General features: G+C 47.9%; 3 protein-coding genes and 2 long non-coding RNA genes across 6 annotated transcripts; 2 read left to right on the plus strand and 3 right to left on the minus strand.

Annotated features, from left to right (window-relative positions):
• The first annotated feature begins 352 nt into the window (after nucleotides 1–352).
• LOC120658264 lies at nucleotides 353–1,448 on the plus strand. The gene has a single exon (XM_039936535.1). It carries the CDS (start codon nucleotides 851–853, stop codon nucleotides 1,127–1,129), a length of 279 nt encoding a protein of 92 aa, XP_039792469.1. The 5' UTR covers nucleotides 353–850; the 3' UTR covers nucleotides 1,130–1,448.
• Nucleotides 1,449–3,718: 2,270 nt separating this feature from the next.
• On the minus strand, nucleotides 3,719–6,695 carry LOC120658164 (CBL-interacting protein kinase 26-like). The gene is made up of 2 exons (XM_039936440.1): nucleotides 6,509–6,695; nucleotides 3,719–5,875 (listed from the first exon to the last, which is right to left on the minus strand). The coding sequence occupies exon 2, from the start codon at nucleotides 5,549–5,551 to the stop codon at nucleotides 4,163–4,165; it is 1,389 nt and encodes a 462-aa protein (XP_039792374.1). The 5' UTR covers nucleotides 5,552–5,875; nucleotides 6,509–6,695; the 3' UTR covers nucleotides 3,719–4,162.
• Nucleotides 6,696–6,990: 295 nt separating this feature from the next.
• On the plus strand, nucleotides 6,991–11,850 carry LOC120658090 (formin-like protein 10). Its single transcript, XM_039936333.1, has 8 exons — nucleotides 6,991–7,146; nucleotides 7,400–7,491; nucleotides 7,713–7,901; nucleotides 8,242–8,926; nucleotides 9,004–9,478; nucleotides 9,553–9,752; nucleotides 10,571–10,806; nucleotides 10,916–11,850. Exons 3-8 carry the CDS (start codon nucleotides 7,749–7,751, stop codon nucleotides 11,738–11,740), a joined length of 2,574 nt encoding a protein of 857 aa, XP_039792267.1. The 5' UTR covers nucleotides 6,991–7,146; nucleotides 7,400–7,491; nucleotides 7,713–7,748; the 3' UTR covers nucleotides 11,741–11,850.
• A 374-nt stretch (nucleotides 11,851–12,224) lies between these two features.
• LOC120658400 lies at nucleotides 12,225–13,177 on the minus strand. Of its 2 annotated transcripts, XR_005668662.1 has the most exons (3): nucleotides 13,117–13,177; nucleotides 12,535–12,976; nucleotides 12,225–12,439 (listed from the first exon to the last, which is right to left on the minus strand). It is a non-coding gene; the product is annotated as an uncharacterized LOC120658400 (long non-coding RNA). The 2 variants fall into 2 exon arrangements; XR_005668654.1 differs by lacking the exon at nucleotides 12,225–12,439 and having other exon boundaries at nucleotides 12,511–12,976.
• Nucleotides 13,178–15,088: 1,911 nt separating this feature from the next.
• LOC120658343 lies at nucleotides 15,089–16,484 on the minus strand. The gene is made up of 2 exons (XR_005668604.1): nucleotides 15,664–16,484; nucleotides 15,089–15,537 (listed from the first exon to the last, which is right to left on the minus strand). It is a non-coding gene; the product is annotated as an uncharacterized LOC120658343 (long non-coding RNA).
• Nucleotides 16,485–24,734: the final 8,250 nt, after the last annotated feature.

Genomic DNA, 24,734 nt, shown 5'->3' on the forward strand with positions numbered 1-24,734 from the left:
CCGGTCGCCATATAACAATAATAAAGGGAGAAGAGAAAGCGGAAAATTTCTATACTGCCGTAGCAATTCTGCACAGTCTACTACTATTTGCCGTTGTCAGTAACGGATGTTCCTCTTCCTCGCATGTCAATGAGACATATATAGAACGGCAAATATATAATTGTGGCAAAACAAAAAATACTATCTCCGTTCCAAAAAAAATGTAAATCTCGCTTTCCGAGAAGTCAAACAATTTCAAATTTAATCAAAGTTATACAAAATAGTATTAATAATTATATTATAATATAAATATATTTAGATTAATCGTGTAATATATTTCTATACTACATCTATTCGGACATAAAAATTATTAGTAAATTTTTGTATAAATTTGATTAAAATTTTTAAGAAATGAGATTTACATTCTTCTTGGGACAAAGGGAGCAGTAGCGTACAATAAGAAAAACTATGGAGTGCCTACTGAGTACTGCGAACACATTCAAAAGAAAAAAAATGAAGAAAAACTAAGGAGTGAGTACAGTTTTTAAGTTTCCCTTCCCCGGCCCGTGCCGCGGCACGCCTTGGCAGTTTGGGCTGTTTGGCAACATGCATGCACCACGCCACCGCCCTGCTTCCTTGGAAACGGTAGCGAGCGGTGAGCGCGCCTCCCGTCGGAGTCCAAAACCGGCGACGCGCTCCCTGTTTTCGCCTCCACCCACCTCCGTTTCTCCGCCGGATTGCCGCCGGGCCGCGTATAAAACGCCCTCCCTGCACGCCAACCCGCCTGTCACCCGCGGACATCCCGGAGAGATCAAGAACCAGCCGAGGTCTCAGTGCCCACTAGTAGTCCGTAGAGCGCGCGGCGGCAGAGATGTCGGCGGCGGCGGCGGCGGCGGGCGGGAAGGCGCCGCCGCTGGTGGTGGCGGCGAGCATGGGCGCGGTGGAGGCGCTCAAGGACCAGGCGGGCCTGTGCCGCTGGGACTACGCGCTGCGCTCGCTTTACCGCCGCGCAGCCGCGCCCCGGATCCGCGCCCTGTCCGCCGCGCTCTCGGACCCCGCGGCGGCCGGGCTGCCCCGGCCGCCGCCGCCGCCGGCGGCGGACGCCAGGATGCGCAAGGCCTACCACCTCGTGTGCTGGGGCCCCAACTGACCGGCGTCGACGCCGGCCGGCCGGCGCTTCTTGTTCCCCTGTAGCTTCTCCGGCTTAGCGGTCTCCTCGTCGCGTGTGTGCATTGCTTCTACCCATCATCGATCTATCCATCCGTGTGCGTTGGCAGATGAGATGTGATCAAGTGAGTGCTCGTCGTCGTTTGGGTTCAGAAGATGTAGCTCATGTAGGATTGCTTTAAAAAAGAAAAAAAACATACCAGTGGGACTTGACTTGCATCGTTCATGCGAATTCTGAACAGAACACAGCGCAAATTCAGAAGGCAACAACAAACCAGATCTTGCTAGTGCCAAAAAAAAAAGCTCCTACCATGTGCTACTAATTCTAAAAAAGTTGCTTGCAAAGGCAGATCGGGATGAGCGCGGGACAGAGACATTGCTCCGATCGGTGAGCCTGCTCACAACTCGGCCAGCAGAGTTCCTGATGATTGAGGGATGCCTGCACGGCTACGAGGGGCTAGCGCTCGCCGTCGCCGGCCAGAGAGAGCAAAGGCGTTATTGAGTGCAGCGCCGGTGAGCCGCGGCCGGCGGACCTCGCCGCCGGCGGCTCATCAACGCTGCACTCAATGATGCCTTCGCGCCCCTTTCTCTTTTCTGCGCACAGGTCACGCTTCCATGTCCCAGCCGCGCGTGGCGAGGCAATATAAACGCGTGCTGGGAGGAGCATCGACCTGCACCGGCGTGTACTGCAACGCTCCAGGCTTTGACTTTGGGCGAGTTCAGCGGGGAACCGGTTCCTCCTCTGCAGTACAAGTACTGCAGAGGGACTCGGTGCCACTGACCTGCGGGCTCCATGGTTCAGAGGGCCACAGGTCAGTGGGAGAGTCTCCTCACCGTCCAGCGGAGTGTTCGTCCCCAATCTGTACTGCTACCAACCTTGTACTATTTTTTTGAAGAAATCAACCTTGTACTGCTGCTGCTGCTGCTGCTACCGTCTCCTTCGAAATGGCAAGCCCGGCAGGTGTACTGCTTCAAACTGTACTGCACCTGCGCGATTCGTCCTCTCACAGCGTCAGGGGAAGCCAGCACCTGCTGCTGCAGACCCTCGCTTCGGCACCAGCGTCAGATTGCAGCACGGCAGGTCGGCAGCCTCACCAGAAACGCTTGAACCAAGAGCACAAGGAGGAGGAGCTCAAGCAGCACAACGGAAAATCGCTATACGGGGGTGCATGGCCAAATGAAGTCAAGAATATTCAGAGTCTCTCTTTTCATGGTTTTGTGTTTTGTGTCTCATTTGACAACGCTACCAGAGAAAGCAACAACGTGAAAAGCATTCAGTGATAGCTGGGTGGTTTATACATATATAGGAATGGCACAAGGAAATCCAGAGCGTCCATAAAATACATTATATGATTATGATTAACATCTGAAACAAGCAATCGTCGACACAAATAGCCAAACGATAACCCAGAATCATAATTTCCACAGTCCAACATGCAATTTCTTATGGTAAATATGACAGTGTTACATGCCAAGATCAATTTGTGATTAATCAACTTTGTTGTGGGATTTTTAGGGTACCCACAGCCGGGTGGCGGAACGCACCCGCCTAATCCCAGAGGGGGTGTACTCGGGATTGCGCTAAGCGATTAGCCATATCTAGCTTGGGGGGCAAGAACGCAAGAACACTCGAGGATTTTAGAGTGGTTTGGGCCGCCGGAGCGTAATACCCTACGTCCACTTGAGAGTAGTATTGCTCTAGTGTCGGTGGATGAGTCTATCCTCTGCCTTCTAGTCCTCTTTTGGACCTGACCTTTCTCTAACGGGTGTCTCCCTTTTATAGAGCAAGGAGGGCGCGTACACAGGTGTTGAACCCCGACAGGTGGGTCCAACAAGGATGTATACTATACTAAATTGACACTAATGGAGCTACAGTGATGAAGAATCTCTTGCCGGATACACTTCATCGTCTTGTAAACTCTCTGACCGTGGGGGTCTTCTCCTGTCCCATCGGCGAAGCGCCCGTTGAGGTAGTGTAGGTTGCGGCGTAGACTGTTGGGTCTACCACGTAGGCATTATGATACTCCGTCGTCGAGTTGTCGTGTCTAACTGGCGTGCGTGGCATGGGCGGTGCCAGAGGCTGCACCGCGCGCCTTGGTAACGCGCGGTCAATAGTTCAGCCTGGCAAAAGCCGCCTCGGGCTCTGCTGTGGCAGAGCGCACTTACGTCTACCGTATTGAATGCGGTAGGTGGGCGTGTCTTCCCGGGGGAGCGCCGCGCCCCTACGCGCGCCCGCACGCGTGGCGGCTTCGGACCCCGACAAGCGGGGTGTCTGTACTCCCCCCGTTGAGGGGTTCGATAGTATTTGGGGGTCCGGGACCTGGTGGGAGGTCCGGGCCCCCTAGCCAAGCGCCCCTTTCTCCGGGACATGTGACATCACCGGACCCTCCCCAAGCGGGGAGTGGGTTCGGGTCCGTTTGCCGGGAGAGTAGGGCTCCGGACTACAGAGGTCCGGCCGCTCAGCCGTCGAGGCGTAGTTAAGGATAACTATGAGACTCTTGCCTAAGCACAGCAAGAGGGGGTACCCCAATCCTGGGGTACCGACAAACTTTTATACTTACACCTGAGTACAAAATTCTTTAGAACAAACAAATTTTCGAAACTGAAGCCAAGTATAGTGATCCTACATTTGTAACGAAAAAAATGGGATATACTGATTTACAAGAAATACAGGGATTCAAAGGGAGCTATATAAAAGGGAAAAAGCCAAATGGTTGGCAACGTAGTAGATCCTAGACCTGAACATCCAATCACATGTATGTCTATGAATCGTGACTCTGGCAGTTGGAGGTAGTCCTGCAGCTGATGTGGTGGTAACCTGATGATGCTTAGTTTCAAGTGGTTGTGCGGTTCATGTGGCAGCAACAATGGTCCGATAGCACATTTCACCTCGTGACTGCAACGATCGTTGCAGCTTGTTCTCTGGATTTTGTGCTATCAAGGATCTCCACAATCAGTCATGTGGGTGCGGCTACTGCGATGGCAAAGGTGACTACTGCTGTGGTGGCAAAGGTGACTACTGCTGTGGTGGCAAAGGTGCCTGCTGCTGCTGCTGCTCTTCTTGCATAATTTGCTCATGCTGCCTGTGCCGATCGCTTTGCCATGCCCAGACCATATCCTTGAGTGCAGGCCTTATTTCATCTTTCACGAGCTTTTGATACTCTATGGTGTCCCCATTGGTCTTCTTCAATTCAACCAAAAGGAAAGAAGGAGCAAGCTCAAAAATCTCTGCATCGAGCTCAAGAAATCCCTTTATTCCTTCAATTGGTGCAGCCAGTTTCAAAACTCCATTTTCATTCTTCTCAATTTTGAGCTTTAACCTCTCAGCCAGTTCCTTTAGCTTACCAAAAACTGTCCCTGCTGGCTGCCTAGTGGTGAATCTCTCTTCCCTCCGGCCATATCTTTCCTCAAATAAATTGGACAGGTCAAATCCAGTTGAAAGGGAAATGATGTCAAATGCATTCAGGTTAGGGAGGCTTGATGGCCCTTGATTTTCCTCCAAATTACCGCATTCTATTAAGTTAGAGGTTGTGGCTTCACCATTACACACCTTGTCCCTTGCTGATTCGTGCTTCATCTTTGTAGCATTTAACTCAAAGGGTTTCCTGTACCAAGTGCTTCTCTTTATCCTTGAAATAGAAATTCTAGTTCTTGGATCTGGATCAAGCATTCTAAAAAGCAGGTCCTTCAGTTCAGTAGAGAAGGAACGAGGGCATCTGTACTCTGCTTTGGAAATCTTCCTATACATCTCTATAAGATTTGGGTCATGGAACGGAAGGTAACCAGCCACAAGCACAAAAAGAATTACTCCACAAGACCATATGTCAGCCTTGGAGCCATCATAGCCTCTCCTGCTAAGCACTTCAGGAGCAACATAAGCTGGAGTTCCACAGGTGGTATGGAGGAGGCCATCATGTCTCTTGGATTCAGCTAGAGCACTTAGGCCAAAATCCGAGACTTTTAAGTTCTCATTATCATCTAGGAGTAGGTTTTCTGGCTTCAGATCACGATGGTAAACACCTCGGCTGTGGCAGTAGTCCACCGCACAGATCAGTTGGTGGAAATACCTCCTTGCAACATCCTCACTAAACTTTCCCTTGGATATTTTGTTGAACAGCTCGCCACCTTTAGCATACTCCAAAACAAAGTATATCTTGCTCTTGCTAGCCATTACCTCAAAAAGTTGCAGAACATTTGGATGCCTTACCAATCTCATTATTGAAATCTCCCTCTTTATCTGCACTATTAGCCCAACCCTCGTGATCCTGTCCTTATCAATTATCTTTATTGCAACAGCCTGCCCGCTAGTTAGATTTCGAGCATAATATACCTTAGCAAAGTTCCCTTGTCCTAACTGCCTCCCAATTTCATAACGGTCCATCAAAATATTCCTCCTCTCGTCCATTATATCAGTCTATATATCGTGAGAGAGAAACAACCAGAGTGTACAAAGCCCACTGTCCTGCTTTTAGAACGTCCTATTTGTAGGTAAGGGTAAATGGGCACAGACTATGATCAAGAAGATTGTGTCTTACTGCCTTACAAGATAGAAGATCTCTAACCTTCCGTGGCCCAAAACATTGGGGAAAATATTGTACCAGTATGCAGCCAGCACTCTAACAGGAACTTGATAGGATAACTCAAAACAGACCGATAATACTTTTGTGGTGCTCAGTTACACAACGGTGCTCTTCCAAGTCAAATGTTTCCTGCTGTGATCAGCTGAAAACTGCATGTAGAAATAACCTAATTAGGGAAAACATGTGATACAAATGGAACCAACAACTAGTAACTCAAAATGGGGATCAGCAGTTACTATAAATGTGAAGGTGGACTCATAATTCTAAAAGAGTACTACTTTAGTTCTCCAATAAATGATTTCCCTGCTCCATTGTGATTTTGAATGTCCACCCAGCATTATTGGGGAGAGTAGAAGACATCATTTACTCCTTACCCTATAATGGCTAAAGCATAGCATGCATAGTCTAAATTCTAAAATGAGGCCTACGTCGCAGCAATTCTAAGATTTCAGGTTGTTCCAAGTCCCCAACAAAGATTTTAGCACAATCTACCAGAACTAAGCCATCAAAATCCCAAATCGGAGCACAATCACATTAGCAAGAATCATCGAGCAGAGCCGACACGAAACTCTTCTGCCCCTGAACGGCTGAACGCCAAATCGGAAAGCATCCCGAAATCTACTTCCCCCGCAACACCAAGCAGCAACCCTGGAGGTCCTAAACTAACCACCAAACAGTACAATCACGCCCTTAAACAACCAGCAACACTCCAAGAAGCAGATCTCCTCATGTACGCAACTAGGACGCAACCAGGAGCAACAAAGCAGCAAGGCAGCCGTCACCTGCTCGAGACCCGATGGACGCGAAGCGAACGGATCCAGGGTACCGCAAGCCCCAGGCCGAGGACGCTCGATCTTGCGCGAGGGTCGAATCGAAGACGGGGCAGCAACTCACCACCCCGCTTCGGCGTTTGACCCTTGGAAGGAGCCGTCCTTTTCTTTTTGTTCGGCTTCTCTTCTTCTTTCTGTGTCAGCGGCATCCTAGCTAGCATCGCATCTGCTCACATGCCCAGATGCGCTGATGGCAACTCATCAGCTCAGCTCAGCCAGTGGGCCCCACCGACGGCCCAAGGCTTCGGGCCCAACGAGAAAGTTTCTTAGAAGGCCCAATGGGCCAACGACCCATACTGCTTCGCATTTTTCTTCTATTCTTTTTTTTCCCCTTCTTGTGATGCAGGGCGGTGAGTGTAACAGAATGCGTCGCGGTGAGGTCGGCGGCGGGCGGCCATGGCCGGCGGCGAGGATGGGGGCGCGAAGCCTCGAGCCGAAGCCCCGAGCGGCCGGTTGCTCTTGCCCTGCGGAGGTGCCGACCGTGTGGAGACGTCAGGCGCGAGGCGTGTGAGTGGCCGGGCCGCCCGCCCACGCCACTCGACTCGCCTTCCGACGCTCTCTCTTCCTGCGCGCGTCTTGGCGGGAGACGGGTACGGGACACGCCTCCTTGGCTTTCCCGCTTGCAAGCTACAGTTTTCTACGCTCTTTGTGGCCATGGCTTGGCTCCACCGAAGTATAGCCTCACCAGCAAGACAATTTTTTTTACGGTGTTTGGCAAGATCAAGAAACGAAGCAATCAATCAACAGCTAGAGTCATGACAATGCATTTGAATCTGAATCTGTGCCGTCCCAGACTCCTAAAGATGTTGACCACGGCATAAAAAAATGTTTTCCTTGGTGCAGGCAGATGCAGATGCGCGTGCCGAAGTCAACATTTCCTTCTACCACAGTATCACTGACCGACTCCTTGTGCCATCCGGCCAAACTATTCTCAAGTAAAAGCATCCGTGACCTTGATTTCAGCTCACTATTCTTTGTTGCTAAACAATGCAGTAGGATTTGACTCTTCTAGACAGTTCATACTGGCACACCTACAGGCCTCAGGCCTTCTCTTAGAACAAATCTAGCTAGTTTGGCAGCCAGAGAATCTTCTTCTGTTACACTCCACACAGACCAGAAAAGGCTTCATCTTTTTCTTTTTCTTGGTGGAGGAAAGGAAGAGGAAGGATGAGCTCATAGGATGCAATAAGTGATGAGGAGCTTAAGGTTTGCGTTGCTATTTGTGGCGGCTGCATCATTGATCAAGCTGTCAGGAGGAGTAGGGGCGGAGGAGGACTGGGAGCGCTTCTTGCTGCAATGGAGGGAGCATACTTCTCTTCCATTGCCACTTCTGAATGGGGATCTGGTAAGCCATCCAGATACTTTTTCTTCGCAGCATTAGAAAGTATTGATTGGTTCATGACATGCATGCTTTCCTGGCACTCAAGATCTAGCATGAAATTTGCACACTGAGTTCCTTTTGTGTTCTTCTGAAAAATTCGTTCTTTTAACTTAAGTAGCTGACCAGCTACTTTAAAAGAAAAGAGCAAAAAATAATGGTCCTGGAGCTCACTAAGTACTTCAGAGAATATATTCTGTGAACTTCTGTTTGGTTAGCTTTTGCTATTACACATGGCTCTTCGCGAGAAATGGAGGCATCAGCAAAGGTATACTTACTATGTTGGCTGGTTCATGGATGAATGCAGGTTGACAAAATATGGTCAATTTGCTTAAGGGACATGGTTGGTACAGAGGAAATATTGGGCAATGTACTGTCATTTGCTTCAGATGAACTGTTGAGTCGTTCATCAGAGAATGTTTTGAAGACTGTGTTGTTTCTGGAGCTTCTAGCACTTCTTTCCCATGAAAAATTATCTACTACCTGTGATTGTATCCGCGCAAACTACTTCGGTTTGGGCATTTCACAAGAATTCAGTGTTGCACTTGGCACCTATCTTGAGAGTCACAAGCTGTTACTTCATTCAAACTTCTATTCGAGACGGTATTTGACTGGTCAATCAATTGGAGATGCTCCTTCCATGGCTCCAGCTTTTGTTCCATCCGTGTCCTCCGGTAATGAAGTTCAGTTTCCCCAATCTGTTACAGAAACACCATCTCCGCCTTCCGAGTCTCTCAACACTGAACCTCCCAACCAACCTCATCACCATAAACCTGCACACAAACATCAGGGAGGGCCTCCAATTTCACCATTGGAGAAGCATAAAGACTATGTTAAATTAGTCTTGATTGCAGTTCTTCCGACGGCAGCATTATCATTCATTGCTGCATTTCTAATTTTCTACTGCTGTGGATGCAACAAAAGCAAGGTCTCTGTCGGTGAGCAACGAGATGACCATCCTCTTCTTCACATGCAATTGGCTAATGTCCCAGGTGAGGTAGTGTCCATTTTGACCACCTATGATGGATTTCCTGATATTGTGCTATAACATGCAATATTCTGGCTGCAGGTTCATCACCCGATGCTCGTTGTCCTGCCAGTCCACTTCACAAGGATGATCAAAGGGTTGGGCCTTCTAAGGGTGGAGTCAGCATGGGTCAGTGCTTTTCATGCTGTTTTAAAGGATCATCTGACACCACACCAACTTCACAAGTGATTGGAGGAACACTAGAGAACAATGCCACAAGTGATGCTCCTAAGCCAATGCCACTGCCTCCGCCACCTCCACCTTTGCCACCTCCCATCAAGAAGGCTCCTCCTCCCCCACCTGGACCTCCCAAAGGTTCAAAAGCAAGACTTGCTCAGCTGTCACCTGTTGAGTCAAGTCGTTCTGAGGGATCATCTGCTGGCGAGCAGACCAGCGAATCATCCGAAGCCGAAGTTAATGCTCCAAGAGCCAAACTTCGACCTTTCTATTGGGACAAAGTTCTTGCTAATCCTGATCACTCAATGGCATGGCATGACATCAAATTTGGTTCTTTTCAGTAAGTATCATTAGAAATAAATCCTTGATGCATTCTGTCTGCATTGTACATGTTTCTCACAATAACATTTGCAGTGTGAACGAGGACATGATAGAGGAATTGTTCGGTTATAGCGCTGGCAACAGAAATAACCTCAAGGACAAGGAACTCCCCTCCACAGATCCTGGTTCTCAGAACATTTCTCTTCTCAATGTTAAGAAATCATGCAACCTGGCAGTTGTTTTTAAGGCAATGAATGTCAGAGTACAAGAAATTCATGATGCTCTCATTGAAGGTATCTGCTTATCCACAACTAGCTATTCTCAATTTGCCCATGTAGCTTGCTTAACTATATTTAAAAAAAGCCCTTCAGTATATCTCTAAATACAAGCCATTTGCAGAGACTTAAATGACAGTTGGCAATACACTTGTAAATGAAGTTTTTTTAGAAAACTGTGATGATATGACTTGCAGGGTGGCCACTAACTTTTTAAAGTTTATTCAGAAGAATGTATTATTGATTGTCCTGTGTAGCTTGCTTAATTGTGTTGAGGAGAAAAAACCCTTCAATATATCTCAGAATGCAAGGCATTTGCACAAAATTAGATGACATTAAACTTTTAAGTTAGCGATTCACACACACAAAATAAACTTTGCCTGAGTAAATACCATGCAGGTTTTTTAATCTACATCATGTTGGACACTATTTTAGTATATTAGTTTTGTTCCGTTTCATACTTTCATTTATTGAGGACTCAAGGAAAATTCTTTCAGATTATATATATTCTTCTTTTACCTCTACTTATTTGCTGACATCAACATGAATCTGAAAGGTGGAAATGAATCCAGTTAGCCTGGATAGAATATGCCTTTTCTGTTCTTTCTGGATAGTCCACTGTAGAGGCTTCAATATTATGACTTTTGAAGTTGTATTTTGTTTGTGAGAGTGTGCAGTTTTTTTTTTCTTAGTACATGGAGTCGCCAGCCTCCTAGATGTTTTTTAGGACCTTGTATGTAGAATTTTCATTTTCATTTAATTTTAATAGGCTTGGGATCTAGTTCAGCAGTGCCCTCAAATTATCTGATTGTTTTTCACCTATTTCTGTTCATAAGGGAATGAACTTCCTAGGGTGCTTCTTGAGACAATCTTGAGAATGAAGCCAACTGATGAGGAGGAGCAGAAGCTCAGGCTCTATAACGGGGATTTCTCACAACTAGGCCTTGCAGAACAAGTAATGAAAGCACTAATTGATATACCTTTTGCTTTCAAAAGGATCAATGCTTTGCTTTTCATGTCCTCCTTACAAGAAGATGCTTCAAGTCTCGGGGATTCATTCCTCCAGTTGGAGGTAATTTACCTAGAAACTGTTGACTTCTGTTTTAAGTTCGTCAAAAGAAAAAGGAAAAAACTCTAACCTTCCATTACAAGATTACTGATACTACATTTGTTGTTGCCAGGCTGCTTGTGGGGAACTAAAGCACCGCCATTTTCTGAAGTTACTAGAAGCTGTTCTCAAAACCGGAAACCGTTTGAATGATGGGACTTTCCGTGGTGGTGCTAATGCATTCAAGCTGGACACCCTTCTGAAATTATCGGATGTCAAGGGTGCTGATGGAAAGACCACATTGCTTCACTTTGTTGTTCAAGAGATCATCCGCTCTGAAGGTATCCGTGAAGCAAGGCTGGCCATGGAAAGTGGAATAAGTCCATCTCCTAGTACTTCAGATGACAATGCCAACGGATCTCTTGAAGAAGATGGCGATTACTACTCCCACCGTGGCCTTAAGATTGTTTCAGGACTCGGTACAGAGATGGACAATGTCAAGAGGGTAGCTGCACTAGATGCTGAAGCTTTGTATACCAGTGTGATGAACCTCAGGCATGAGTTGCTGAAATCAAAGGAGATCCTGAGTGAGATTGCAACGATAGAAGAAAAGAGTGGATTCCGCAACTCACTGGAAAGCTTTGTGGAATATGCAGATAATGAGACAATTTTTCTGATGAAAGAAGAGAAGAGGTTGAGATCATTAGTGAAGAAAACAATCCGATATTTCCATGGAAATGACTCTAAAGATGACGATTTTCGGTTGTTTGTGATTGTAAGAGATTTCTTGGTGATGCTAGATAAAGCATGCAAGGAAGTTGGAGCATCACAGAAGAAGGGTACAAATAAATCACGAATCAATGGCAATGGCACCCCTACATCCCAGTCAATCCTACTGGAGCAACAGTTCCCTGCTGTTATAGATAGTCATTCAGATAGTTCAGACTCTAACGATTGACAATAGATACTGTAGATGTTCTATTCTTCAGGAAACGTTGTAAAGAAGATCCATTTTGACGAGGAAACATGTTAGCATACATACGGATTTCACGTACATATCTTGATTGATATTCATAGCTTCACGATATGATTCCTAAATATCCTCCAAGAGTATCTGTTTGCTCACATGCTTTAACCTTTTAATCCAGTTTTGCATCATACGTCAGACAGTATAATACGATGCAGGCATGTAAAAACCTACTGTATTAGTAGGGGAAATAAACCTCAACTAGCATTGTGCCCGTGCGTTGCTACAGGAGAAACAAGTTCCCTCTGAATATGAATGGGCATGGAGCCATACATTTAGTTTCCCCCGCGCAGCTTGCTAGATCGCATGGTCATCCCCCCATAGCGATCATACAATATTTGAAAGACAAGAATAGATAGCCACCTTGACTAAACATGCTTGTCACCAAAGAAATGAAAAACATAACAAAGCCAGGTGGGACTACCAAAACTTGGTCTACTTACCCATAAATTTGTCTAGTTATTTACATAAATATTGATCTCTCTTTTATTGAGAAAATATTACTCTTTTATTTTGCCCTCGCACCGGCAACATCATCAAAGTCGCCGTGGCCCCTCATGCCTCCCTGATGACACAAAATGAATATTTCTCACTTCCAACACATTCGAGCAAAGCTCTTGGCTCTTGCTCCTACATGCACAAAATCTGACAGTAGTATTCCAATCATATATACTTCAGACAAATGCTTGAGTCAAGCAATATGACTAATAGAGTGAGTAATCCACCTGCAGGAGGAAATGTTGGTTTCATCCAGGGTCCAAGTGATTGGCACATCCAAATATACTTTAAGTTAACTTTTGCATATACGTAATCCATATTCCTAAAACACACAAATTTGAGAAAGGGAAATATCCTATAAGATTTTGCATATGGGTTGTGCACCTGCAAGGAAGATCCTTCTAGCCGTCAAATGCAAAGAAAGAAAAAAAAATGCATCATGGAAGTTAATGGCCATAAATCACAATGACCTGAAACCAAGGGTCAGTACTCTATTGCCCCTAAAACTAAAGTCCCATGATTGGTGAGAACTGAGGAGTATGCTTTGATCCTTCAGGAGCAAATCTTGTTGACACCTTCCCTTTAGGAAATCTTCAGTGATTTGCTCTCAAATTAAGTGTTCGATTCCTTTTAATTTGACATGAAGCTCCACCACTGACTGTATGAACACTGGATGGAAGAGCAAGAGTCAAATGCCACATGAATGGTAAGTACAATAATGCTCAAACAATGATCGATGATAAATTAATGTGAAACATGACTTGATAAAGATAAAGATTAGCTTTTACATTTCAAGAAGATCATCTTACCGTTGAAGAATGTGAATCAGCTCCTTCACTTCTCCTTCATTCACCACTGAGCGAATGAGGACCAGGGGTGGAATCGAGCCGAGCCTCAACTTTTTTCGAGCTTTCTTCGAAATCAATATATTCGTATTTATTATAGTCTCCCGCGTTGTTTGATATGCAACTTCAAATCGAGCATAACGAGCCGAGCCGAGCTGAGCCTGCCAAAATTGACTTTTGTTCCAAATCAACTAATCTTTATTTTTAAAAAAGAACGAACGTAATCGGAGCAATTTTGAAACGAGCCACCGAGCCAGCTTAACGAGCTTTTTTTCCAGCCCTAAATGAGGTTTCAGTCACAGGTGTCTGGATATGCTGACCTGCCATCCAGAGCAGTCTGAACCAGACTTCTTCGCTGATTGATGAGGAATGCAGGTGTCTCCCTGTCTTGAGCACATAACTTGTCCCGGAAAACATGTCTGTGCTGCCTACCGTTGTCCAGCATCTACCATGCAGTAGAAGCCAAAACCAAAAAATTTATACTTAGCTGGAACTCTTGTTCTCCAAATGAAATATATTTATGCAAGGATACAGGTCGACCCAATGTCTAGTAGGAGTGTCGTGGTGCTGCAAACCACAGCCGGGTGGCGGAAGGCACCCGCCCTAGCCCAGAGGGTGTATACTCGGGGGTTAGCTAGTCCTAGTTCGATCTCTCCCAAGAACACGATGAACACCGCGGGTTTAGAGTGGTTCGGGCCGCCGGAGCGTAATACCCTACATCCACTGTGTATTGTATTGCCTTCCCTCGAGAGAGAGAGTTCGCGAGAGCTGGTGTGTCTGGAGAGCTTGTAGTGCACAGCGAGCGCCTCCCTTTTATATCTCAAGGGAGGCGCGTACATGGCTGTTGGGTCCCCGACAGGTGGGCCCAACGATATAGTATAAGATAACGTACTGTTCATACATTATGGCGTCGCAGGCAAAGGAGATCTCTCTCCTGGATTCCCTTGCCTGCTCCTGGAGTCCCTCGTTCATCATGTCCAGGCGCTGTCTTGTCGGGACGATGCCAGACGTAGCTAGTGGCGTCGCCTGCCACGTAGCTTAACGGGCTGTGTAGCTTGCGGTGTAGGCGGCATGATGGAAAAGTGCCGTGCCGTCGTATCTATTTAATGCTGCAGACGGGCTCTGCGCGGGTGCGGCACAGGCGGCTGCACTGTGCGCCTTGGTAATACGCGGTGCACAGTGAGGCCTGACAAAGGCTGTCCCGCGTGCTGCGGCGACAGAGCACGCCTCAACCATCCGCATTAAATGCGGTGGGTGGGCGAGTCTCCCAGCGGAAGACTTGCGCACGAGCCCGCGCCTCCGGGACACGTGGCGGTTCCGGACCCCCACGCGGTAAAGGGGGGGTCCGGACGGACGCAGGAGGTCCCGGACCCCTATGGGGGGTCCGAGGCCTCAGTTGTCAGCTCGGAGCTTCCCTTCATTAGAGACACGTGGCGTCTCCGGACCCATCCTCAGGCAGGGAACGGGTCCGGGGCCGTTGGCCTGGTGAGGGAAGAGCCTGACCCGTGGGGCCTGGCTACTCCGCCCTTTCCGCGCAGTTACGGATAACTATGCGGGTCCTGCCTTGCCACAGTAAGAGTGGGTATCCCTGCTACAGGGTACCGACAAGGAGGATAGTAAAAAAGATCAATTGAATAGTTGAAAGAGTACACAATGATTATTAAGCAAGCTGCAACATTCTGCACTGCCTATAAGTCAATATAAGCAGAGTATGTGTACGTTCAGAAACAAGCTCAGTTAGATTGGTACTTACATCTTGTCCTCAGGTTGCAGTAGATTACACTAAATTGGGAGCAACCCGCCAGGACCTTATTGCAAGTTATCGGAGGACCAAATTACCTCTTTTTTAAAATTAATGCTTTTGTTGCTTCCATGATGTCTACATAAATTACCTAGTCACCGGTGTTTGTAATATAGGAGCCGCACTAACCGAAAGTTGAATAGAAAATGTTTCTACAACAAACTATGGTATGTGGATAATAATTGTCAATTCATGCCCCAGATCACATCAAAATCTCTACTACTTTGCATACTATTCTACCAAAAGTATTAGCATACTACAAAATACGATGAAACTGTTTGACCAAAAATCCATCTCAACTATGGTTTTGAAGTACAGCATTGCGGCAATTCCCATGAGCAGAAATACCTTTGGAAAAAATTACCCCTATTTTCCCATCCTAAACCAACCTTAGATGACAGAAATTATTTTGGCACAATATAGATCATGTGTATTTTCTTCCTCTTGCCATGTCCCTGCTGTGACCAACCTGAATACTTGATTGCCACCTAGTTCTGCATCCTTACTGGCAGCCATGGCTTCGTGGGTGCCTGCACAGACAGCCCAGCCATAGCTTCTACACGTTAACAATTCTCCAACGTTCCCTGCAACAACTCCGTGAGATCAGCAAAGGGTGGACGAACCTCAACGAGGAGGATTTCTCTGGTGAGGGCTCATCGATATCGTAGGTGTAGAAGAAGTTGACCCCAGGAGGATTAAGTTGAAGGTACCTCCTTGATGGCGCTTGCGGCTGATCGGCGATGATGCAGATAGGCCGCGAGGCTGCTGGGATTGCAGAAACGGCGCATCCGTCAGCACCCCCGTGGATCCATCCTGCTAAACGGAGCCGACGACAAGAATAGGAACCATGGGGACGGGAGTACGAGCAGGTGGGGATGTGGGGATGGCAGAGCATTAGGCCACCACCTCCGCGGATCCATCCTCCTCAACTGACTCCCCGGACCTGTGCATCGGTGATGGGGAGGTGGCTTTGGCAGGGCGGGCGGCGCAGGGTCGAAGGGGAGGGAGGCGTCCAGCCGAGCAGAGGCGAGCGGCACGCGGAGCGCGGCGAGAGAGAGCGCTCGAGCCGGCCGCCGGGCGAAGAGCAGGGAGGCGTCCTGCCCTGGCAGCAGCGGCGGTGTCGCGCCGTCGAGCGTGCGGGCGCCGGTCGAAGGGAAGGGAGCTGTCCTGCCCCGGCAGCGGCGGCGCGCCGTTGCGCGCGCGGGCGGCGAGGGAGGCGCTGGCCGAGCCGAGCGCGTGGATCCACAGGAGGTAGAGGCGGGGCGAGCGTGCAGCAGCCGGGTCGGGTCGCGCCGTCGAGCGCGCGAGCTGGCGGAGGCGGTGCGCGGGGCGAGTGCCGCGACGCCGAGCTGGAGGAGGAGGAGGAGCTGGCGGTGGAGGGGCGCGCGGACCGGCGGAGGAGGGGCGCCGGGGTCGGCGGCGCAAGGGCGGGTGTGCGAGGAGTAACCATCGAGAGGCGTGGGGGTGGACCGCGGACGAGGACGGGAGTACGGGACACGTGTTTTGGAGCGAGCGGCGGGCAGAACCACGGAGGAGGCGGAACCACGGGAGACTCACTTCGTTCTTTTTAGATGAGATAGTACTACGTGTGTCGCTACGGGAGTCGATCTTTTTAACCTTGAAAGAGAGTATATATATATATATAGGAATAAATTATGATGCAAATCAAACAACCAACTGGATACCAACACTCTGAGCTAAAAATTCAATTATAAAAAGATGCAAATCCCATAAGAAAGTTGCAGACTTGCAGTAATATGCAGCATTTTGTTCAGACATATGAGTTTGCCGTAATCAGCAATATCTTTTGTGGATTTCATTCATGATAATATCCCAGGTCAATTTAGAACACAATAACAATCTTTACAACTTTTGATACTTACACTATTTGGTAGCAATTGAAGAATTTACAGATTTGATAGTAGCATGCAAGGACATTGCAGTCAGGAGCTGCACATTACATAACCATGATGGAGGCAGATTCTCATCTATAGCGTTAGGACCTCCTTATACACAATCTTCTTTGTGTATGTACCGTTTCTCATCAGCGTCTTTTTCTTCTCATTATCCAACATTTTTTTCCTCTCCTTCACACTTCGTTTTATCTTGTCCTTCTTCTGGGATTTCTTCTTATCCTTGATTTCATCTTTCTTGTTGCCTTCGTCAGTATTAGGTGGGAGTGTGAGGATCTTAATGTTTGATCTGGCGGTTGCTCTAGATAGCGCAACGTACAACTGACCATGTGAGAACACGGGTTCGGGCAAGTACACCCCCACGTTGGGAATAGTTTGCCCTTGTGCCTTGTTAACCGTCATGGCAAAGCTGAGCCTAATAGGAAATTGCTTCCTCTTGAATTGGAACGAGAACATCTCATCATCTGATGGGCATAAGGGTATCCGAGGGAGGAAAACCCGCTTTCCAGCATGCTGGCCCAATACAATTTCAGCATTGATTGAGTTTTTTTGCGAATCCTCGTACCACCAGTCTCGTTCCATTGCAGAGTCCATTCGCATGGTCGATATTTCTAAGCAATATGATTGGGCAACTGATCTTAAGCTTTAGCACGTGTGGAGGTAAACCATTTGGGGTTAAGGTGTTAAGAAACTCTGAGGGGTAATAGTTATGTGGATCATCAATTGCAGAGTCGAAGCTATGATAAACCATCTCGTCCCCTCGAAAACTACCTATCATCTTCATATTAATCATATCCACCCGCTCATTTCGTGTTGACAAAATCGCCCTGGAAGTGATGTAGTCTTTGCTTGCCATGTTCTCATTTAGCTTTGGGAATATGCATTCAATCAATCTATCAAGATCCTTACCATCTCCAGTATAAGGCACACATATATCGTCCGGGAGACGGACATCTCCATCACCATTTACCTCCTCTGTTCCACCACCAATGCGCAAGAGATAATCTGCAAACCAAGGGTCGCTCTGTGCCCGCATGTTGTGCACCAACTTTAGATGCCGCATCCAATCCCAAAGGTACAACCTCCGCAGCGAAGCGTCGACTATTTGAGCCCTCGACCCCTTCCGGACAACAGGGAGGACCTGCCTGAAATCTCCACCGAAAACAACAGTCTTCCCACCAAACGGCAGCTCCGGCCGATCCATTATATCTCTCAAGCTTTTGTCAAGAGCCTCCACCGCTTGCTTCTTTGTCATTGTAGCCTCATCCCAAATTATAAGAGATGTTCCCCGCAGCAGCTTTGCAGTACCACTTTATTTCGTGAAGCTACATAATCTACCATCCTCAATAGTAAGTGGTATTTTGAAGCGTGAGTGGTGAAAGCATCTAGGCCCCTAATTCGAGTTTTGGTAATTAATGACAACGGTCTGTGGATTAACGATTTCATTTGAGATAATGAGTATAGGTTGATCCACGGATGAAAGAGATTTGGTTGTGAACATATGGAGTTTTGGAGATGATGAGCAAAGCTCGGGCTAAAGGCAAAGGTATAAAATAGGGCTTTTGCGTTTTACCGGTCACAAGGCGTTTAGTGGATGAAAAGTGACCGGATTTGTTGGATAGATAGCCGTACTATCAAGAGGGGTTGTATATTCATGCTTGACGGGTCTCTAGTGCCATTGTGCTCAAAATGTCTAGTTGCATGCATGAGGGCTAACAACGTTTTGAAAAGATTTGAAAAAGACTAAGTTTGAGAGCTGACTGAGTAACGGCGGACAGTCCTCACCCTAGGGGCGGACGGTCCGATCCCGTTCCAGAGAGCTTGCAGAGGCTCTGGTGGGCTGGCGGACAGTCCGGCCCAGGTGGGCGGACGGTCCGCCACTTTTACTCAGAATTTGTACCAGGGAGGGTGTCTCTCTGGTGGGCTTCAAAGTTAAACGGCGGACAGTCCGCCCATGGGGCGCGGACGGTCCGCCCATGGGGCGCGGACGGTCCACTGGCTAATCCCAGATTTGTACCAGAGAGGTTGTTTCTCTGGTTTGGGCTGAAAAGAGAACTGCGGACGGTCCGCTCCTGAGGCGCGGACAGTCCGCAGGCTAACTTCAAAGTTGTTCCAGAGACGTTGTTGGTCTCTGGTGGTGTGGAACACATAACTGCGGACGGCCCGCCAGGGCTTAACGGCTAGTTCTGACACGCATTAAATGCATTATGACTCACTGGTTTATAACGGCGGACAGTCCGGTTTTTGAAATGCGGACGGTCCGCGATTTCGCAGAAAAGAGTGTAACGGCTAGTTTTTGGAGGGATGTCTATATATACCCATTGCCCGGCCTTTGGGAGGTTCTCTTGGCCATTTGGACTGCATACTTGACATCTTAGAGCTATGGCATCCCTCTCTCACACACACTTGCTTAGAGATTGCATTCTTGAGAGTGTGAGAGCTTCCTAGTGCATTGCATCAAGAGTTTGAGCTTTGTGGCATTATGGAAACTTCAAGCAAGCATCATCAACTTGTTACTCTTGGGAGTTGCCGCTCCCTAGATGGCTTGGAGAAGAGGATTTCGTGGAGCTCCTCCAAGGAGATTGTTGAGGAGCCCCGATTTCGGTTGTGAGAGGTCTTGTGCTCACCTCACCGGAGTGGTGAAGAGCAACTCTAGTGGAATCGAAGTGTGGAGCGGTTCCTTGATTCAAGCCGGCTCAAGATCAAGAGGTTCTTGATAGAGGAGCGGTTGATTCTTGGAATCCACCTCAACGTGGATTAGGGGTGACCGGCAAGTCATCGACACCACGGGATAAACTCTTGTGTCAAGCTTGGTTACTTCTCTTGCTCTCTTTAATTCTTGTTTTACTTTGAGCAATTTACTTTACTAGAGCTTGTTTTGCATCTTGTCACCCTAGGTTGCAAACCCATCTAGAGATAGTAATAGCTTGGCATAGGGCTTTCCTTTGGTACTAATTAAATTTCTCTAGTGTTGTTGACTTTAGATTTTAAACCGCCTATTCACCCCCCTCTAGTCGGTGTTCTTGATCCTACAAGTGGGCGGTTCTTCCACCGGGCATGATGGAGGCGGCAACACCAGATGTAGCTGTCGCCACAGCAAGCTTGTTCTCACTACGTACTCTAGCGAGCAGGGCCCTGTAAAGAAAAGTCTTCCTAGTGCTGCCAGGTCCATCCACAAAGAACAAAACGCCTTCATCCGTGTCAATCGCGGCCATGATCTCATCATATGCAGCCCTCTGCTCACTGTTCAAGGACTCAGACAACGCCACATCATCCGCACTGGGAGCTATGCTTGCCTCCTCAAAGATCTCACGTGGGATACCGCTTGCTGTGTCATAGGTGTCGTCGATATCGGGTAGTGGGAATGACTTTATGTCCTTTCCCATCAATTGCAACATATTTTAAAGGTCAATCAGCACCATTTGTTCCACGGTCGTGGGGGAAGGATAGTTGCGTCGGTAGTCCTCTGACATTGCATCTAGATGTTTCTGCCATAGCCCGATCACATCACTTGGCTCGCAGAATACCAAAATTGTTGCAAATAGCCTTCGCAGTGAGGACGGCATTTGGTACATTGTGGCTTCTGTAAGGCAATCATCAAGTGTGGTGTCCTCTTCGATCAAGCCCCTTTTTTCTGTGACCTCTCGAAATGTTGACTGCAACACACCGTCCACCATCCTCAAATGCTGATATGAGGTAGCACCGGTGACATGGTTTAAGAGAACATGAAGATAGTAGCGTTCACCTTCAGCCGGGTGAGCCGAGGCAATTCTACCAACTTGGCCACGATTTTTATATTTTCTCCACTGCCAGAATTTTCTGTTAGATTGCCATGTAAAATGCTCTGGGAAGTCACGGTAGAGGATTCCACGAGCTTTCTCGTGTAACCTATTTGCCTCGAAGTACGCCGTCAGCATTGACTGTTCGACCCCTGGACGGTTAACCACATCTTTGAGCTTCTGCCGTTGATGGAATGAGACCATGTGCATGTCAGGAAGATGAAGTTGCAGCTGCTTTACGGGCAGATGGACCTTACTCAAGTCAAATCCGTATATCCTCCATAGCGCCTCTGGAGGTGTAACCCACCTGGCGTCTCTGTATTGCTTGATCTCGTCGTTGTTTCCCTTTTCCTCCTCCTTGTCAGATTCTCTCACGGCCACGAATGCTCGGTCATGCCCCTTGTATATGTATTTGAACAAATATTTCACAGACTTAATGCTCCTACATGCCTCAACATTGATGTGGCAGTTGAACAACAGCAGTAGGTAAGGGTTGTAAGGGATGACCCATTGATTGTCTAGCTCATGGCCTCGGATTTTTCCTTATGCCCGTCATCACGTTGCCTATAAATGGGATAAGAATTCTTGCCCTGCGAGGTGGCCTCACATAAAGGGTGCGGGTAGTGGTTTTTGCATGAACCACGACCCATGCATCATATGCTTGGTGACCATCTTGTACAGCTCCATGTACTTCTTCTTATTTGGTAGCTCAGCTGATATAAGAAGGTCATACTGCTCGGGGCACGTGAGTTTGAACTTGTTGCGCATTATAAGCAACCAATGGGCACACGGCAATCCCCTCTTCTGGAACTCAACGACATATACATAGGCCTGGACCTCTCCAAGGATGTGATCTTTGAGCAAACTTTTCTTCAACTCCTCAAGTTTTGCCCTGAAGACCCGGGCGATGAGATCTGGATGATCCTGTGGTGTCTGGCCCGGGTAAAGTGAACTCCTGATCTCATCCCAATTGGGATTGCAAGTCATCATGAGAAATATATCAGGTCTACCATATTTTCGCACCAATGCCATAACATCCATATACCGCCGCCTCATATCCCGAGGCCCTCCGATGAATGATGTACCCAGCACAGTATGCTTGCCAACTGCATCTGCTCGACCCTCGCCGGCATGAAGACTGTCAACAAGACCTTGGTATAGATCAGCCCTTATCTGATCCTGGTTATTATGGATGTAATCTAAACGAGAGCTCTCGATCTTGACGTATATGCCCACAACAAACTACTGAAAAAGACGATTGCCATGCAATATTGGGTTAAATATTCCTAGCCGCATCTGAAACTTGTAGCAGTAGTAATCACGTACAGACACACATAAATTTCTAGCAGAATCTGCACATACAAAAATATTATATTAGCGACCATGATTGCACGTCCTACGCGATACACTGTATGAGTTATGTCAAAATAAATTACCTAGATCATCATCACCATTACTGAAGCGTTCCCTCATAAGAGAAGACTTAAAAGTGATACATTATCAATCCCAGGAGGCTGATAACATTTTTATTACATCAGATGGTACATCACCGTACACCTCTACGCAGAAGTGTGCAGTGAAGCGCCACTATCGCGAGGATAACAACTAACACCCACACGACGATATTAACTACGAAGAGGGGTTGTCAGAGTCTTGCGCCATGCGGAACCCCCTGCGGGTGACCCTAATCCACAGGCAAGGTTGGGTGCAGGACGGAACCTCTACTCGACGTCTTCGTGAACGAAGTCTGGATCTTCCTCTATAAAAATTAAAAATAGGGTGGGTACAAATGTACTCAGCAAGTCCAACCACACCCACGGAGGGGTATAAACAGAATATAATGCACAGGATAAATCAAGGATAAGGCTAAGGTTTAATTTGCAGAAAGCTGATTTTTATGCAAGGGTTTATTTGAAAGAAAGGATTTTCAAAGCAAGTCTTCTTTGTACCGAATAACACATAATGTTGTCCCACACAGGACCCAAATTTTAAGCTGCTACCGGACTCCTCATCCGTCGTAGCACACGGCACAACTGCCGGACACATTCCCAAAACAACTCGCGCCAACCCATCCCAAAATAAACACTAGTTATGTGACCACACCGTAACTCGCCCAGTACTGTGGGCACGGCTATTCGAATAGGTTTTAACTCTGCAGAGGTGTGCAACTTTACCCACAAGCGGGATACCACAGGTCGAACACCGTGGTGTCGGTGTAGATCCCAACAAAGCCATTACCCACCTTAGCTATACCTGACTAGCCATCACGGGATCCACCAAGGGGTCATTGACCTATCACAGAGGTTGTAACCGGGGCATAAGTCACACAGAGCTAATCCCTTCTCCTTGATCACCCGTTGCTCTCAGCTCTCCTGATGGCTATCAGACTAACTAGTGGGGTTTATGCTAAGCCGTTGCCCATTCAACGGTCGAGTGGTTTGCATGGTAATAGAGTTAGGTGAGATGACACACCAACTCGGTCCTTAGTTGTGACAAGATGGATATCTCCCTTCCTTGCTCTACCACACAGTTACAAGCACACCAATCGGCAAATCACACAGAAGTGCCATCCATCCAGTCTAAACTTATCTTTCGAAAATTTCATATTTTTCCCTTCCCACACACTCATACATTTTCCTTTTATAAAACAAATTGTATTGTGTTTAAGGTCCTAAGCATTCTAGCAGCGAATAATGTCCAAACACATTCAGACATTAATCTAGGTGGTCAAGGAATGGTTATAACAAATCAAAGGGTGGCTATCCAACCATTTTTTAGCAGCAGGCAAAACATATGCAATTTTATAAAATAGGCCAACAGGTTGTGTTTATAAAAACTAGGACAAAACATGCATCAAAGGGTGGAATTGAACTTGCCGTCTTCAAAACCTTCCGGGAGGTCCTGGTCGAAGTATTGTCCTTCGGGATCAGGGTCGCAAAACTGGTCCTCGTAGTACTGCTCGTCGGCGGGCAATCCTTCGTTTACACCGTGGTCTACGACGCATACAAACGGGCACACAATCAGGAAGAAGAATTAAAAGTTTTATCGTTGAGCTCGAATCGGAAACAATTAATATATGGAGATAGGAGTAGTATTTTTGGGCGGTTTTCTAATGGCATGGCCAAAATTATGTTATGAAAGGCGTGGTAAAGTTTTAGGTCGATCGGAGATAGTTTGGCGCATGAAATGATAGGTTACAGAGAGGTTTAGGGGTTAAACAAGAAGTCAGGGACCTGTTTCTAATTAGTGAAAGGACCTGATTAGAATTCCAGGGAATGTTTGGGTTATTTTGTAAAAGGGTAGGGTTTTATTTATAAATAAATTTATACAATGGAGGGTTTATTTGTAAATATAATAAAGGATAGGGCTTAATTTGCAAAAGGCCAAAGGGTGGAAGGGTTCTTAAACAAAATAGAAGAAGGGGAGGGGCTTAAGGGCAAAATAGCCCTCCATCCTTTTCCTCTCGACGCAGAACAGGGGAGGGGGCGCTGGGCGCCGGCGGTGGCCCTCGCCGGCGGCCCAGGGCACGGCGGCGGCTGGGATCAGGGGGAAAAGGGAGAGGGGGATGAGGGGGTCCGATTCCCCTACTCACCTCGGGGGGAGGTGGTCTGTGGAGGGCGGGCGACAGTGGCGGGCGGAGGTGGCTGGTTATGGCCGTGGCGGCGGCGCTGCAGACTTGGGGAAGGGGCGAGCGATGGTGGAGATGGTTGCGGTGGCCCAGAGCTGCGCGGAGGCCCTCTTTATAGGCCTAGTAAGGTGGTGGAGCGAGCGGGGCAGGTGGTGGCGCCCGGCGAGAGGCGCGGCCAGTTTTAATGGCGGTGGGGCCGGTGTGGTGCCATGACGTGGCGGCGGCGTGATTCGCGGCGGTTCCAGTTGATGCGACGGCTCGGGCAGGCGCGCAGGCACGTGGAGCGGGCCGGCGTCGAGCGGAGCGGCGCGAGCGGCGAGGCCGCAGCACTGCCGGTGAGCGCGTGCGCGGGGGTGCCCTGGCGCTGCAGCGGAGCAGGGCAGCGATGAGCGGCGCGACGGGCGGTGCGGCCACGCGGTGCGTGTGGACGTGCGCGCGTGGAGCGCGTGGGGTGGCCGGGT

Source organism: Panicum virgatum, chromosome 1K (assembly GCF_016808335.1).
Source record: "Panicum virgatum strain AP13 chromosome 1K, P.virgatum_v5, whole genome shotgun sequence".
NCBI lineage: Eukaryota > Viridiplantae > Streptophyta > Magnoliopsida > Poales > Poaceae > Panicum > Panicum virgatum.

Bases quoted from the DNA above. Each gene is read 5' to 3' on its own strand.
- LOC120658264 (XM_039936535.1), top strand. From the start codon at position 851: ATGTCGGCGGCGGCGGCGGCGGCGGGCGGGAAGGCGCCGCCGCTGGTG.
- LOC120658164 (XM_039936440.1), bottom strand. From the start codon at position 5,551: ATGGACGAGAGGAGGAATATTTTGATGGACCGTTATGAAATTGGGAGG.
- LOC120658090 (XM_039936333.1), top strand. From the start codon at position 7,749: ATGAGGAGCTTAAGGTTTGCGTTGCTATTTGTGGCGGCTGCATCATTG. The intron at 7,902-8,241 runs GTAAGCCATCCA...GGATGAATGCAG, and splicing joins CACTTCTGAATGGGGATCTG to GTTGACAAAATATGGTCAAT. The intron at 10,807-10,915 runs GTAATTTACCTA...TGTTGTTGCCAG, and splicing joins ATTCATTCCTCCAGTTGGAG to GCTGCTTGTGGGGAACTAAA.